The following is a 17,733-nucleotide window of genomic DNA, read 5'->3' as shown; positions in this document are numbered from 1 at the left end:
TAGAAAAACATACTTAAGATTAGGAGGAAGTGGCTTACGCTCTGGCACCTTTACCTCTACAGCATAGGCAGAATCAGTTTCAATGGTATAGTAAGTGTTTACCAAATTTTCGTTGGCCAGGCTTATGAGCATCTCATCTTCTTCCTCTGTGAGCTCATAGCTTTCCATTGAGGCTACCAGAACATCTAGCTCCTCAGCATTCTCCGCTGTATTATCTGCACACTCATCTAAACGGGTTAGATCAGCTAGGGGATCCTTGGCTAAGGATTCCCTCCAGTTACAATTAACATCCTTGTCAACAATATCAACGGAATAACACGTATCATCATCAGCAGGTTCAGTCGCCTTACGAGCAAGACTGAACTCAATGGTGTCATCGCCTACCTCTAAGGTTATGATTCCACGTTTGACATCTATTACAGCTCTAACTGTATGTAAAAATGGTCTACCTAAAATAATAGGTATCTGACTGTCCTCTGCAATGTCCAAAACAACGAAATGGACAGGAATAAAGAACTTACCCACTCGAACGGTTACATCGTCTAAGACTCCTAAAGGTCTCTGAGTCGATCTATTTGCCATCTGAAGGGTAATATCGGTCACCTTAAGTCTACCAATATTTAGCTTTTCACAAACAGAATATGGCATGACACTGACACTGGCCCCTAAATCACAAAGGGCCTTTCCAATTTCGTGGTTACCTATAGTGCAGGGAATTGAAAAGCTACCCGAGTCCTTTAATTTAGTTGGTATGTTAATTTGCGAAAGAGCATTACATTCTTCCACAAGAGCAACAGCACCATCATCATAAAATTTCTCTTACGATTCAAAATGTCTTTCATAAATTTAGCGTAAGAGGGTACCTGGGTAATTAGATCAGTGAAAGGAATGGTTACCTCAAGATTCTTGACCATCTCCAAAAACTTACCAAACTTGCGCTCCAGCTTAGTATTCTTTAAACGCTCCGGATACGGATCGCAACACTAGCCGTAGGATCAAGAACCTTCGGCTTCAGTAAATTTAAAACCTCCGTCAAATCATCAATAAGTATAGAATCATGTAAATTAATTGACGGATTTGCGTCTCTATTTGGAGACCCGATCGATCGACCATTGGGCTCGGTCGATCGACCAAATACACTGGGTTCGAACAGTTTCTGGTCAGAAACTTTTTCGTCAGGAACTTCGGTCGATCGACTGATATTGTTGGTCGATCGACCACATGCGCTGGGTTCAATTAGTTTCTGGTCAGAAACTTTTTCATCAGAGATTCCGGTCGATCGACTGCTGTTGTTGGTCGATCGATCACTGGAATCGGCGAAGAAAGCTCGTTTTGCACTGCAGAATTTAAATTTGTCTTTTCATCATTTCCCGAGTCTTCTCTTAGCTTATCGGGACCATCATAAGAAAGGCCACTTCGGAGATTAATGGCATTAATGGTTTCAATTGGCCCCTCACATTTGCTTGAAGAATTGGCGACTTGGTTAGCCGCTAAATTCTCTAACTGCTTCACAAAATTCTTTGCAGATTCAATCCCAGCTTCTTCTATTTTCGTGACTTGAACCAAAAGAGCTCAGATTATTTCTCTCAATTCCGCGGTCTCATCTGAGGTATGAACAGGAATTTCAATTTCTCTCTCGGAAACCTTAGAAGTCTCGAGCTTTTCGAGCCGGGCTGTAATAGAAGCTATGAGTGTCGCAACGGCACCCATTTCATCACTTTGCTTCCGCGAGTTTCCACGCGAACTCCCAAACTCAGCTCTATGGACTGCTATCTCTTCAATAGTGTTTCAACCTTTATTCTGACCAGTATTATTTTGGAACCTACCATTCGCAGCTGCATCCAGGATAACCTTGTATTCATCATATAAAGAATTGTAGAATAAGTTGCAAAGGTACCACTGCTGAAAACCGTGGTGAGGGACAGACCGAACCAAACTCTTGAAACGTCCCCATGCTTCACAAAATTCCTCATCAGGTCCTTGCTAGAAATTTGTAATTTTGCTTCTCAAGGCATCAGTCTTTGCGAGTGGGAAGTATTTTTTGTAGAAAGCTAATGTTAGAGATGTCCAATCTGTGACTCCAGCTGCTACCCTATCAAGGTAGCGGTACCAATCTTGCGCAGAATCCTTTAAGGAGTATAAGAACATCATCCCCTTTACTTCATCTTGGGTCACCCCAACCGGTACAGGTATGGAACAGCAGTAGTCTGTGAAAATTTCCATATGCTTCAAAGGATCCTCGTCCGGTAAACCAGAAAACTGATTTCGCTCCACTAAATCGATATAGGAGGAACGGAATTCGAAATGACCATGAGTAGGGGTGGGTAAATCGTATCCCTTTGGAACATGCTGCACTTGTGGCTGAAGATTATAATATATTGTAGTCATGATCGCGAAACGGAGAGTACTCAAGCCTTCCTCTCAAAAATATGCCTTCTAACTGTGTAAAAGCAAAACTAGAAGCAAGAGTAAGCAACGGCCTCAAGGAACCAAAGTTCCTTGAGACAAGAAAAATAAACTAAAAATAGAGCAAACAGAATTACGCCGTCTCCCTGGCAACGGCGCCAAAATTTGATACTGTCGTTTTGTATCAAAATTAAATTAATAAATCCGAACTAAAACTATAGCTAGTGATAGTAAGGGTCGAACCACAGAGAGACAAGATCAATTCTATTTGCTATTTTCAGTCTATAAAAGTAACAATTGTAGGGGGGGGGGGGGGTGGTTGATTGATTCTCTACTAACTACTGAAAATTAAATGAAGTTTAAGTAGATAATAAAAGGTAGCTAGGAATTTCGGTTCACCATGGCTTAAGGGTCACTCTAGTAAAGTTAAGGTCTGTCCAATACCATCTCAGGATGTCAAATAGGTCGTCTAAGTCCCTATTCAAATTAAGCCTTTCGGTCTCTTTTCCACCCTAGAAAGAAACTAAATTACTTTCGCTCTATAGTCCTTCCAACTACTTGTAAGAAATCTAACTCCGCTAATTTCTCAATCTAGCAAAGAGGTAAAATCTCACAGCAATAAATAAAACCGGTACGGGTTCAACCTAGACTTAATAAAATCATCTCATGACGCCATGGATTCCCTAATTCCTAGCATAGGAGTTTTACCTACGCATGATTAAAACTATAACAATTGCAAACTTAAAGACATACAATGAAATTGACATGATTGAATTGAAAATTAAATAGAAGATTAAAACTGAATTACTTGAAAATAAATTGGTAACCACAAGAATTAAAAGGACAATAATAAAGGAAGATTGAAATTAAATTAAAGCTTACTAAGGAAATTGATGAACAAACAATTAATTCGAATCCGTGCCTCCACTTCGTGTCTCCAAAACTAGATCTAAAACTTCCGTTGTTCAATAATAAAAAGCATAACCTAAATTATTGTTGCCTTCTACTGATAAACGTTCTCCCCAAAAGTTAATTACAAGTGGGCTTTCAAAAGTCTAACGCATAAATTAAATCACATGTTCGCGACCTGGTCGATCGACCAAATGGCACAGTCGATCGACCAGCCAGTACAGTGCCGCCTCCTCTGCTGAACTTCCACGGTCGATCGACAGGAGATGTTGGTCGATCGACCAACTACGCTGTGCAATAACTTCTTTTCTCTTCCAATCAGCCTCTTCACTCTATGCACGCATCCCAAGGTGAACAAGTCCGAACTCCCATCTTCCAAGTTTCCATGAAGTTGCCTCCGAAGGACGATTTAAGCTTGATTTAGCTCACTTCCACTCATTCCTACAATAAATCATAGAAATTCCAAAGTAAACCGTTTCGGGAGAAATAGTAGCTTTAAGCTAACAAATACGCATAGAAATACGTGCCAAAACTGCAAATAAAGTGTATAGAATATGCACGTATCAAACTCCTCCCCCAAGAAAAAAGATCTTTATACTTCTCACCAGCTAACAACCGAGGCTTAGAACCCTAAAGCATCTCCGTTTTCATTTCTCTATATAAACACCCCTCCACTCCCCTAAAGAAGGGACATGAAGAAACCGAGAAAACCCTAGCCTCTCACATCAATAGTGTAATACTCTGTATTTATGAGTCTTCGGGTACACTATCGAATAGGCCTTACTCTGTCGAGTAAGGGTGAGTTGCGTTTTAGAAAAGTTTCTGACCTGTTGGGTACTCGATCGAGTAACTAGGATACTCGATCGAGTAAGGGGGTACTCGATCGAGTAACTTGGGTACTCGATCGAGTAGCCGGTTTGCGGGGAGTTTTTCTCGGGTTTTGTTAATTATGCGATTAAGATATATAACCTTCGTCGTCATTATTCTAAACACTTTTGCAAAACCTAATTTATTGTTAAAGAGAGAAAGCAAGTACGTTCTTAATCCTAATCGCATCGTTAGCAAATCCCGGAGTTTGGAAGGTCGGTTTTCATCGTTGGTTATACCGTTGAGATCCTTGCGTCGAGGGTAAGATCTATGTACCCTTTTTGTTGTCTTTCCTTTGTTTTGGTTAAACCCTAATATAGGGATTTGGGAGTTTTTGAGTAGTATGTGATTTGGTAGTATTTGTATGTTGTATGATAGGAGGAGGTTTCGTAGAGGAAGCTTTTTGATACAGCTGTAGAGACCGCCTGATAGTGTGCTTTCCATGTAGGATTTCCTACTCAGTATTAGTCCCATAATGGGATGATTGTTGATGTGTTGAGATTGATTGTTTGTTATAGTAATTGTATTGTGACGGCTGTGATTGTGATTGTGATTGGTTGTCTAGGTTTCTCGAGGCGTGCCCTCGGCTGAGTGGGGTCACTTGCGGGAGTGGCTTCACGCCCTAGTTTCTCCTTCTGTGGAACCCGCCACAGAAGAGATATGCACATTAATGGACAGGGTTATCGCTCATTATGAGGAGCGAGGATTTGGTGGGTGCGGCTGCGGTCCCCCACTGGCAGGACTGGTCTAGTGGACAGTCGGTGATTGAGATTGTTGGAGTTGGTGTGGTTGTGTGTGTGACAGTTAAGCTGTCTGTTTATCTTATTGTTGATATATATTGAGTTGTGTGATTAGTACTGACCCCGGTTGTTGTTTTGTAAACCTACGGTGATCCATTCGGGGATGGTGAGCAGATATTGAGCAGGTATGAGATGAGTAATGGGATAGCTGGGATTGCCACGATATAATGATAGAAGTCTTCCGCTGTAGCTTAGTAGTTTCTTTACATTTCAGTTAGAACAGTAAACAGTCAGTTTGAGAACATGTATTACACTTTTGGTTTTGGTTTCGAGATTGTAACCTTTTACTAAGTATTTCTATTTAAACGTTGTTTCTTTATTGTTTATTTGATTATCATTGCCTCGGGTAACCGAGATGGTAATATCTTCATACCTGAGTGGTCCTGGTAAGGCACTTGGAGTATGGGGGTGTTACAAATTGTATCAGAGCGACGATCCTGAAACCTGTAACCAATGAACCTAATGAACATAGGGAGTCAATTAAAATGAACCCGGGGTAAAGGTTGTAGGAGCTAATGCAAAGGCTTGGGAGACGTCCTGGAGTCGCGAACTCGCCTTACAATTTTGAACCGGTCACATGGGAGGTGTATGTCAAGGTCGTATGCGTTGTTTGGTTAGCTTGTGTGTGTATGTGATGAAGTGTGTGTAACCGTTGGGTGTTTGCGGTAGGAAGTTGAGAATGTGAAAGAAAGGTTGATGATATATGTAGAATTGATGTTGGAATGAAAACATGTTGGGTGTTTACAATGTGGCATTTAATAACATGATATAATGATTTCGTAGATCGTATGAAAAGATGCGTAGCATTATATGCTTAGTTATGATATAATGTTGGTTTTATAAAGTTTTTATCATGTTAGCATATGATATAGCATGCGGGTAGCGTTTCGGAGTTAGCATGACTCGATCGAGTGGGACTAACTTGATCGGGTGGGTTTTTGACGATTTTGAGTCCAGAATCGTGTTTTGGGCACTCGATCGAGTACCTCGGGCACTCGATCGAGTAGGGGGTCACTCGATCGAGTAGCCTACTCGGTCGAGTATGTTAGAGATCAGAAGGTCTGTTTGGGGTCTGATGTTGAGGCACTCGATCGAGTATATTGGGAACTCGATCGAGTAGCCTGTTACTCGATCGAGTGTGTTTTGGAACTCGATCGAGTAGGGTCTGGGCAGCTTGTTTTCGTATTTTGAGGTTTTAGCGCGTATGTTTATATCCACCCCTTTTCTGATATAGTTTCAAGATGCCGCCCAAGAAGACTGCTTTGTATGCGAGAGCTGAGCTTATGAACATAGATGACATTGTTAAGATGTTGGAGCATCAGGATGCTCTCACTGAGGCTTTAAAGACGTGGGGAAGGATAAGGATAAGGATAAGGAGAAAGAGGTTGATCACTCTAAAATCGGCCTCTATATAGCGAGGTTTAACCCGAAGGAGTACAAGGGGGTTGGGGAGCCGAACCTTCTTGATAACTGGCTTAGAGAGATGGAGAACATATTAGATTTGGTTCTTGTCCCGATGAGATGAGAGTGGAACAGTGCATTCTATCCGAGGGAGGCAGCTGGTAAGTGGTGGGATACGGTGAAGGTGAGTGCTAAGGAGTTTTATGTGAACCAAGGTTTACCTGCTATACCTTGGTAAGAGTTTCGTAGAGCTATGAGAAAAAAGTTTGTACCGGAGCATGTGAGGAGTAAGTTGAGGGAAGAGTTTGACAGTTTTAAGATGATCGCTACGATGTATGTGGCCGAGTACTACAGGCGGTTCAATGACAAGTCTAGGTATGCTGAGGATATGGGTTTGAGTGAGGAGAATTTGGCGTTGAGGTTTGAGAGGGGGTTGGCCCCTAAGATTATGGATAAGTTACCCGTGGGAGTCCTTACTGATGTTAAGGAAGCTTATGAGAGGGCTGGAAGAGCGGAGAGGTTGGTGGAGATGGCTCAGGAGAGGTCAGGTGGTGAGAAAAGGAAGTCTGAGAGCGAGGGTGGTGGCCAACCTAATCACAAGAAAGGCAACCACAATCAGTCTAAGGGGTTTTCTTCGGGTCCGGGTTTAGTTGTTGGGGCTTCCTTTGGGCGTGGCCGTGGAAGTGTTAGTGGTAGTTGGGGAGTGACTGCTATATTTTGTGGTGGTGGTGTAGGCCACAAGAGACATGAGTGCACAAGTGCAATGGGAACCTTCCGAGACTGCGTGAGCTATGCGAGCAATAGACCGGCTGGGTCATGGCCAAACGGGGAAGTCGAGTTACCAGTGGAGGTAACCGAAACGGCGGTAATTCTTATCGAAACCACCAACGAACAACAACAACAACCAAGGGTCGGGTGCTAAGCCGACCACATCATCCCAAGATCTTGTCCGGGGAGGTGGACGGAAGACCGATGGAAAGTTATTCATGATGGAGAAGAAAGCGGTGAGGAGGATGCACACGTTATCACCGGTACTTTTCTTATTAATGGTATTCATACCTTTGTTTTGTTTGATTCGGGGGCTTCTCAGTCGTTTGTATCTTCGAGTCATGTTAAAAGGTTGGGTTTAAGGGTGTATAAGTCTGTCAGTGAGAAAGTTTTTATACCTTCGGGTGAGTCTGTATCTTGTGGGAGGTTATATAGGGATGTACCTATGATAGTTGGGCATGTTGATTTCCCTGTAGACTTGCTAGAGTTTCCTTTTGACAGTTTTGAGATGATAGTTGGGATGGATTGGCTGGGAAAGTATAAAGCTAAGATAGACTGTCATCAAAAGAAAGTGTCTTTAAGAGGTCCTATGGGCGTTAGTGTGTCTTATCGTGGGTTTCTAGTCAAACCCAAAGTTAAGTTGATTGCAGCTGTTACTTTGAAGTCATATCTAAGGAAGGGATGTCCTTTCATATTGTGCCATGTGAGAGATGACCGGATAGAGGGTCCGACAGTTGATCGATACGGTGGTGGGAGAGTTTGAGGATGTGTTTCAGAGGAGATGCGGGGGTTATTTGGGAAGAGAGATAGATTTCACAAAGTAGAGTTGAAACGGGGACGGGGCCAATCTCTAAGGCACCGTACCGTATGGGTCCTAAGGAGATGGAGGAGCTTAAGAAACAGTTGGATGATCTGATAGAGAAGGGATACATTAGACCTAGTGTATCGCCGTGGGGAGCACCAGTTCTTTTCGTGAAGAAGAAAGATGGGAGTTTGAGGTTGTGCATAGATTACGGGGGAGCCGAACCGAGTGATGTGAAGAATAAGTATCCTTTGCCAAGGATAGATGACTTGTTTGATCAGTTGAGTGGTGCATCAGTCTTTTCTAAGATTGATTTGAGGTCGGGGTACCATCAGGTGAAGATTAGAGAGGTGGACATACCAATGACAGCTTTCACGTCGAGGTATGGCCATTATGAGTATGTGGTGATGCCGTTTGGGTTGTCTTATGCACCGGCAGTGTTTATGGATTTGATGAATAGGATCTTTAGACAGTTTTTGGATAAGTTTATAGTGGTGTTTAACGACGATATCTTAGTCTACTCCAAGACTAAGGAGGAGCATGAGGAGCATCTGAGGATCGTGTTGCAAACTTTGAGGGAGCATGAGTTGTATGCTAAGTTATCCAAGTGTGAGTTCTGGTTAGAGAAAGTTGCTTTTCTGGGGCATGTGATCTCTAAAGATGGGGTAGCTGTGGATCCGGCAAAGATAGAAGCAGTGACAAAGTGGGAAGCACCGAAGAATGTTGCTGAGATCAGAAGTTTCTTGGGTTTAGCCGGATACTACAGACGTTTCGTGAAAGATTTCTCCAAGATAGCTAGACCTATGACAGCGTTGATGAGGAAAGAGAACAGGTTTCGTTGGGATGAGAGTTGTGAGACGGCGTTCCAAACCTTAAAGGAGCGTTTGACCACAGCTCCTGTCTTAGCATTGCCTGAAGGAATCGAGAACTTTGAGGTTTATACAGATGCCTCAAAGAATGGGTTGGGATGTGTGTTGATGCAGAACGGTAAAGTGATTGCCTATGCTTCTAGGCAATTGAAACCTTATGAGGAGAACTACCCTACTCATGATCTGGAGTTGGGTGCAGTGGTGTTTGCTCTCAAGATTTGGAGACATTACCTTTATGGAGCAATCTTTAAGGTATTTTCTGATCACAAGAGTCTCAAGTATATTTTCACTCAAAAGGAGTTGAACATGAGACAGAGGAGGTGGATGGAGCTGATTGGCGATTATGACATGGAAATTATCTACCATGAAGGGAAGGCCAATGTAGTTTCTTTGATGCTTTGACTAGGAAGAGTGTACATTTCTCGTGTACACTCTATCTTTGATGAGGTGAGAGATGAGGTAGCGAGGTTTGGGATACATATGATGCAGAAAGGAGATGCCATGGGTGATATGACAGTGCAGCTTGAGTTTTATGATGACATTCGAGGTAAGCAGGCGTTGGATCCTAAGATGATTGAGTGGAGAGCTGGAGTAGAGAAAGGGACAGTGTCTCGATTCTCAATTCACACAGATGGTAGTTTGAGGTTTGACGGTAGGTGGTGTGTTCCTAATGATGAGGAGTTGAAAAAGACTATCATGACAGAGGCGCATTGCACACCATATTCAGTTCATCCAGGTGGAGACAAATTGTACAAGGATTTAAAGAACACGTTTTGGTGGCCTGGGATGAAGAAAGAGACAGCTGAGTTTGTGTCCCGTTGTTTGATATGCCAGAGAGTTAAAGGGGAACAGCGACGACCACAAGGTAAGATTCAGTCTTTAACGGTACCTGAGTGGAAGTGGGAATCCATTTCCATGGATTTTATCGTGGGTTTGCCAAAGAGTCAACAAGGTAACAACATGATTTGGGTAATAGTGGATCGACTGACCAAGTCAGCTCACTTTGTTCCAATGAAAGATACATGGACTAAAGCACAATTGGCTATGGCCTATCGAAAGAACGTGCTTAAGTTACATGGAGTCCCTAAGGACATACTGTCTGACAGAGATGCGAGATTTATATCAAGGTTTTGGAGAGAGTTGCAGGAATCGTTGGGAACAACTTTGAAGATGAGTACTGACATTTCATCCTGCGACTGCACGGACAGATCGAGAGAACAATCAAGACTCTTGAGGATATGTTGCGAGCTTGTGTGATGGATTTTGGTGGTAGCTGGGAACAGAGGTTGGACTTGATAGAATTTTCTTACAATAATGACTATCACACTAGTATTGGTATGGCACCGTTTGAGGCTTTGTATGGGAGGAGATGTAGGAGTTCGATTTGTTGGGACGATAGTGCTGAGGCAGTGGTTTTAGGACCAGAGATGGTGCATGAGATGGTGGAACAGATTAAGATGATCAGGGAACGGATGAGAGCAGCTCAGGATAGGCAAAAGCGTTATGCAGATCTACATCGCAGGGACATAGAGTTTCAAGTTGGGGACAAGGTTCTTTTGAAAGTGTCCCCTATGCGTGGGGTTATGAGATTTGGGAAGAAAGGCAAGTTAAGTCAGAAGTTTATAGGGCCTTATGAGATCTTAGAGCGAGTTGGGGAAGTTGCATATCGTCGGCTTTACCGGCGGCGTTTAGAGAGTGCATAATGTGTTTCATGTATCGCAGCTGCGGAAATATGTGAGTGATCCGTCACATGTGTTAGAGGCAGAGAACTTAGAGCTAGATGAGTCCTTATCATATCTTGAGGTGCCTAAACAGATTCTTGACCGAAAGGTTAGGAAGACTAGGAGTGGTGAGACAGTTTTGCTTAAGATCCTTTGGTCTAACCACGAGACTGAGGAAGCTACATGGGAGCCAGAGGAAGCCATGAAAGAGCGATACCCTTTTCTGTTTGATCAGGTATGTGTGGTTACGAGGACGTAACCTTGTTTCTTTTAGGGGGGTAGGAGATGATCGCAAAGAGTTTTTAACCGTTTTATACCCTTTTTGTATGTTGTGTCGGAATGTTTGTCGGGATGAGTTGGGTTATTAACATGTTTTATGTTGAGTTTTGTTTTGGTAGTGAGTCGGAAGCGTTGGGGGAGTACCTTTGTTTAGTAGTGGTTTGAACTTCGGGGACGAAGTTCTTTTTAAGGAGGGAAGACTGTAATACTCCGTATTTATGAGTCTTCGGGTACTCTATCGAGTAGGCCTTACTCTGTCGAGTAAGTGTGAGTTGCGTTTTAGAAAAGTTTCTGACCTGTTGGGTACTCGATCGAGTAACTAGGATACTCGATCGAGTAAGGGCGTACTCGATCGAGTACCTTGGGTACTCGATCGAGTAGCCGGTTTGCGGGGAGTTTTTCTCGGGTTTTGTTAATTATGCGATTAAGATATATAACCTTCGTCGTCATTATTCTAAACACTTTTGCAAAACCTAATTTACTGTTAAAGAGAGAAAGCAAGTACGTTCTTAATCCTAATCGCATCGATAGCAAATCCCGGAGTTTGGAAGGTCGGTTTTCATCGTTGGTTATACCGTTGAGATCCTTGCGTCGAGGGTAAGATCTATGTACCCTTTTTGTTGTCTTTCCTTTGTTTTGGTTAAACCCTAATATAGGGATTTAGAGGTATTTGAGTAGTATGTGATTTGGTAGCATTTGTATGTTGTATGATAGAAGGAGGTTTCGTAGAGGAAGCTTTTTGATACAGCTGTAGAGACCGCCTGATAGTGTGCTTTCCAGGTAGAATTTGCTACTCAGTATTAGTCCCATAATGAGATGATTATTGATGTGTTGAGATTGATTGTTTGCTATAGTAATTGTATTGTGACGGCTGTGATTGTGATTGTGATTGGTTGTCTAAGTTTCTCGAGGCGTGCCCTCGGCTGAGTGGGGTCACTTGCGGGAGTGGCTTCACGCCCTAGTTTCTCCTTCTGTGGAACCCGCCACAGAAGGGATGTGCACATTAATGGACAGGATTATCGCTCATTATGAGGAGCGGGGATTTGGTGGGTACGGCTGCGGTCCCCCACTGGCAAGACTGGTCTAGTGGAAAGTCGGTGATTGAGATTGTTGGAGTTGGTGTGGTTGTGTGTGTGACAGTTAAGCTGTCTGTTTATCTTATTGTTGATATATATTGAGTTGTGTGATTAGTATTGACCCCGGTTGTTGTTTTGTAAACCTGCGGTGATCCATTCGGGGATGGTGAGCAGATATTGAGCAGGTATGAGATGAGTAATGGGATAGCTGGGATTGCCACGATATGATGATAGAAGTCTTCCGCTGTAGCTTAGTAGTTTCTTTACATTTCAGTTAGAACAGTAAACAGTCAGTTTGAGAACATGTATTACACTTTTGGTTTTGGTTTCGAGATTGTAACCTTTTACTAAGTATTTCTATTTAAACGTTGTTTCTTTATTGTTTATTTGATTATCATTGCCTCGGGTAACCGAGATGGTAATATCTTCATACCTGAGTGGTCCTGGTAAGGCACTTGGAGTATGGGAGTGTTACAAATACCTCACATAATAATTGGTCACTAAACTACTATAATACCCATAAAAGAAGTAAAAAGTTAATATAAGAGAATAAATGAACATTAGAGCATCGTTTTGGTCTTCTTTTCGTGTTTTCTCAAGTTTTGGGCTGCTTCTGTTCTCGTCTGTTTAGAGTCATTTTAAACTATTTTTTGTCCATACGTTTTGCAATATTTTGAAATTTTGGAATATCACGATTCGAAAATATCTTTTAAAATTGATTTTGGTTGAGAAACAAAGTCAAAATCGAGCTTTGAAAATCGCTGCACGAAGTGCCATTAAACCGCGAAATCGGAAGTATTTGTCGTGTTCATTTTTCGAAACTTGATTTGCTTGAAAGCCGTTGACGACGTACCTTCTAGCAAAGCTTTCATATAGAATTCCAAGTGGTGTCCAATTTACATGTAAGTTCAGGGTGCAAAAAACCCCGTCTTTCTTCCTCTTTTTTTCGTTCAATTTCTATATAATTAATTATCATTTGTTTTTCATTGATTAATATAGTATTGTTAATTACGCATGATAACAATAATGTTGTTGTGATCTATGTGCTGTTAATATTAGAGTAATTCGTGTTAATTGCATGTGTAGAGGTTTGGCATGTTTAATTAATATGTCCATTTAATTTAAATCGCAAGCATATATTTTATAAAGTCGAATTCATGTACTCTTTTGAATTAGTGTTTTAATTTGGTTGATTATGAACATGTGTGACTAGATATATGTTTTAGGTTTAGTTTAAATCGATAAAGCATGAGTTTTTATTATTTAAGCATATTTGTTTAATTTAGTTCGTGTTAATTAGCATGTTTAAATCATTTATGACATAGTTTGTTTAAATCGCTTGATTAATCAACTTTAGATGTTTGCTTCACATGTCGCGGTTTTCTAGGCTAGATTAGAGTCTAGAATTAGTTTTCAATTCTACATAATATGTTTATTGACATGTTTGTTTTATTAATTATGATGTAGTTCTTCTTGTTTGATTTGCTTTAGATTTGCATCGCAGAGTGAATTAATTATTTATTATTTATTATTATTAATATATCTATAAATATGAGAGGAATCTAAAAAGTTTATTAACATTTACATTCTATTGCACAACTTAATTTTTATTTTATTTTCTTTAATTATATGCATGTGACACATGAAAATTCAAGATGGCTTTTGATAGGAGACATGGCTAGTGAAATGCTTAGTTTTATCTTTTTATAATATTATATGGATTTACCATGTTATGTTGAAATTTGTCGTTTTAGGTTTCTTTAAATTATATTGTAAATATTTATTTATAGATTAATGAATTAAATCAATCCTAATTAACTATAAATTGATAATCCATGTCACATTAAAATTTGTCACGTCACATTATAATTTGTCAAATATAATAAAATTTCACGAGACTTTTAAAATAAATTGTGCAAACGACAATGGGTAACTACCCGTCTTAAGAAACTTGACAAATGGACAATGATACAAACAACGCATTTTATATGTGTGTGTGCGCGACATAAAATTTTATATGGTAAGGTATCAAAGACATATGCATGTTATCATATGAAAATAATAGAAATTAAAATAATTGAAAGATGTAGCATGCATACCAATAATTGAACATTATCTAAGAGCAAAATAAGTCATTGAACATGATTAGATAAAAATTTATGAGTGAGTCTTGTATTTTAGATTGAAGTCTATGATTGAATCACGTAAATTTTGATATATTCTAAAATAAAGAACTAAGAACTATCTAGTAACATGCATGCTATAGACAAAATATCATAATAATAATTTTATTATATGGATATAAAAATATTAGAAATGATTCAAACGGTCTCTACTCCATAAAATATGAATTGAACCTTCATTTGAAGTAAATGTACAGAAGATATTCCCACAATCGAAATCCAAAAGGTTCATAAACTTTGTTAAATTCCTTACTGTTAGTACAAGAATTTCGTCAAAATCTTGATAAACTTAAGTAAATGATCCTATGTAGAAATAAAATTAGTAATAAAGATTATAAAAGAATTTATTTCAAAAAAACATATAAACTAAAAAAATATATGGAGTATAATTTAGAAACCATATTATTTAGTATTTATCTGAAGGTGCATGACTGCTTCCTTTTCGTACATGCCTTGATAATGGTACATATCAAATGAAAAGGAAAAAAAAAATATGTTAGAGATGATTAAATATATGAATAAAAAATATTAATTTAAGTAGGTTGATCAAGAAAGTATAATAGCACAAGTACACAACATTATATAGTATTTGATAACAAATTAATAGTTAAAGACCATCAATCACCTTAAAAAAAAGTAGTAACATAAATGATATAAAAAGGCACTTGGGAAGGGTGCAACTGATGAGCAATGAGGGAAAGAGCCGAAAGTTTATTAAGGTCAAGAGGAGTATGGGTTGTTCAGATTGAGGAGGGGGTGGTGACAGTGGGGAGGCAGTAGATAGGGATAGTCAGTGGTCGGGCAAAAGGAAGGATCGTGCTGATGGGGTTAATGTGTTGAGTAGGGAAGATGAGCAGGGAGTGAGGAAGGTGCGTGTGATGGAGGATAGGTGTATTTTTTCGCAATAAGTAGCGGAGGCTGACGGAGATCAGCCCCGCGAATAGCAATGAAAATCTTAAGCTGGAACTGTAAAGGGTTGGGCAATCCCTTGACGGTTAATACCCTCCGCGACTGGTGTTGGAGGGAGTGCCCAAACATTGTCTTCGTTATGGAGACAATGATTAGCGCGAGTAGATTAGAAAAGATAAGGAATAAATGCGGGTTTTTGTCGGGTTTTTGTCTGAGTAGTAATGGTCGTTACGGGGGTCTAGGGCTATGGTGGAAAGATGTGAATGTGCAGCTCTTATCTTATGATAAGAACCATATTGCTGTGAAGATTGTTGGGGATGATGGTAATACGCTCTGGAAAGCAGTGGGTGTTTATGGGTGGTCGGAGTTGGCGAATAAACACAAAACGTGGAGCATGTTGAAAGCTTTGTGTCGAAATAATGAGGACCCAATGGTGCTGTTTCGAGACTTTAATGAGATCCTATGTGATAGTGAAAAGGAGGGAGGGGCAATTCGAAGTGAGAGACAGATGGATGCTTTCCGCTTTGCTTTGGATGAGTGTGCTCTTGGTGACTTGGGATACCAGGGGAACATCTTCACTTGGCAAAGAGGGAGAGGTGATGGGACGGTGATTAGAGAGCGGTTAGACCGAGCTGTGGCAACAATGGATTGGTGTGAGCGTTTCCCTAGCGCGGTTGTGAGACACTTCCCGTTGTATTCGTCGGATCATTGTGTCATTCTTATTCATGAGGGGAACTCGGGTGCATAAACAAGAGGTAGGACATGCTTCAAGTTTGAACCATTTTGGATGTCGGACCCGGAATGTGATACGGTGGTACAAGAGGCATGGAATCATGGGGTTGATGGTGATGTTCTTGACAAAGTGCAGTGGAGCTCAACAAAACTTCAGACCTGGGCGAGAAACAAATTTGGGTGGTTGAAGAAGAAAATTCGATTGAAGGAAGCAGAATTGGAGAGATGGCAGAAACGCTCTCTATCAGCCGATATGTTAGAACGGTGTCGACAGTTGGTGGAGGAGCTAGAGCAGCTCCGTCAACATGAGGAGACTTATTGGTATGTTCGGGCGCGGAAATGTGAGCTAAGGGATGGAGACAAAAATACCAAATACTTCCATTATAAGGCTCAACAAAGGAGGAAGCGGAATAGAATAAATGGCATAGAGGACAACGATGGAATTTGGCATACGGAGGAGGATAAGGTGGCTAGTATTTTTGGGGTGTATTTCGGCCAGCTGTTTTCGTCGTGCAACCCAGTAGTCGACACACAGGTGTTGAACTGCGTGAAATAGGTAATTAATGCCGAGATGAATTCGGTGCTTGATGCACCTGTAAGTGACGAGGAAGTCCATTGTGCTCTCTTTAATATGCATCCACACAAAGCCCCGGGACCGGATGGTATGCACGCGCTCTTTTACCAAAAATATTGGGGGGGGGGGGGGTGGGCAATGATGTATGCAAACTTGTCAGGGAATGGTGGGATGGAGGAGGTGATATGATGGCCTTATATCAAACACTCGTGGTGCTTATCCCGAAATGTAGTAATCCGAAGAAGGTGACGGAGTTTCGACCCATCAGTCTTTGTAATGTGCTTTATAAAATCATATCTAAAACTCTTGCTAATAGACTGAAGGGCTTTCTAGATGGGATTATTACGGAGAATCAAAGTGCATTTACTCCCAGGAGACTCATTACGGATAATGCTCTTGTGGCCTTTGAGATTTTTCATACCATGAAGAGAGGTTGGGAAGGGCGGAAGGGTAATGTGGCGTTAAAATTGGACATGAGTAAGGCATATGATAGGGTGGAGTGGCCTTTCTTGGGGGAGGTGATGCGAAAAATGGGATTCTCGGATGCTTGGTGCGGGCGGATAAAGAGGTGTCTATCGACCGTGTCACAATCTTTTTTTATTAATGGCCGAGCTAAGGGGTGTGTTCAACCGACTAGAGGGCTACGGCAAGGTGATACCATACCACCTTACCTTTTTCTTTTGTGTGCGGACACGTTCTCGCATATGCTTAGAGAAGCTACTGAGAGGGGTGCAATTCATGGAATGAGAGTGTGTCGGGGTGCACCGAAGGTGTCTCACTTGTTTTTTGATGATGATATTATCTTGTTTGCCAAAGCAAATACGGAGGAATGCTCGACTATAGCTAACATTATTAGCATTTACGAAAGAGTTTCGGGACAGAAGATTAATTTTGATAAATCGGAAATTGTTTTTAGCAAAAAAGTGGGAAGCCCGATGAGAAGCACTATCAAGGCTTTATTGAGTGTCCGTGAATTTGATAAGCACGAGAAATATTTGGGCATGCCGACAATAATTGGAAGGTCGAAAAAAGTAATATTTTCTTGTTTAAAGGAGAAAATTTGGAAGAAAATGAATGGGTGGTGATGTGACCATCATTGGCGCATATTTAGCCCCCGAATTAGCCTTGTTTCCATGCTTTTTAGTGCTTATTTGGGTCATTTCTTATCTTTAGTTCTTTGTTTTGCATATTCTTTGAGATTTTGATCCCTTGGTAGGAAAGGAGTAAGAATCTTGCATTTTCATGGCAAAACGAGACTAAACTGATCGAATTCAATGACCAAGCATCAAGGAGAGACAAGATTAGAAGGCCTTTGTACATATCATAGTAGAAGAGCAATGTTGAGGAAAGATCCTTGAGTCCCCAAGAAAATCCCCAAGGAATTTATGAAGAAAAGGGAAGAAAAGAAGAAGTTACTATGCTGACTGACAATCCGAG

At 40.9% G+C, this 17,733-nt stretch overlaps 1 protein-coding gene and 1 non-coding gene across 2 annotated transcripts; both read left to right on the top strand.

Moving 5' to 3' along the window:
• The first annotated feature begins 1,906 nt into the window (after window positions 1–1,906).
• Window positions 1,907–2,015, top strand: LOC141615945 (small nucleolar RNA R71). Its single transcript, XR_012530330.1, has one exon. It is a non-coding gene; the product is annotated as a small nucleolar RNA R71 (small nucleolar RNA).
• A 13,012-nt stretch (window positions 2,016–15,027) lies between these two features.
• On the top strand, window positions 15,028–15,738 carry LOC141613350 (uncharacterized). Its single transcript, XM_074432083.1, has one exon. It carries the CDS (start codon window positions 15,028–15,030, stop codon window positions 15,736–15,738), a length of 711 nt encoding a protein of 236 aa, XP_074288184.1.
• Window positions 15,739–17,733: the final 1,995 nt, after the last annotated feature.

Source organism: Silene latifolia, chromosome 11, assembly GCF_048544455.1.
Source record: "Silene latifolia isolate original U9 population chromosome 11, ASM4854445v1, whole genome shotgun sequence".
NCBI classification, from domain to species: Eukaryota; Viridiplantae; Streptophyta; class Magnoliopsida; order Caryophyllales; family Caryophyllaceae; genus Silene; species Silene latifolia.
Note: the sequence above shows the minus strand (reverse complement) of the source record. Positions and strands in the feature narration are given on the sequence as shown.

Coding starts and splice junctions, on each gene's coding strand:
- LOC141613350 (XM_074432083.1), top strand. CDS start 15,028: ATGAAAATCTTAAGCTGGAACTGTAAAGGGTTGGGCAATCCCTTGACG.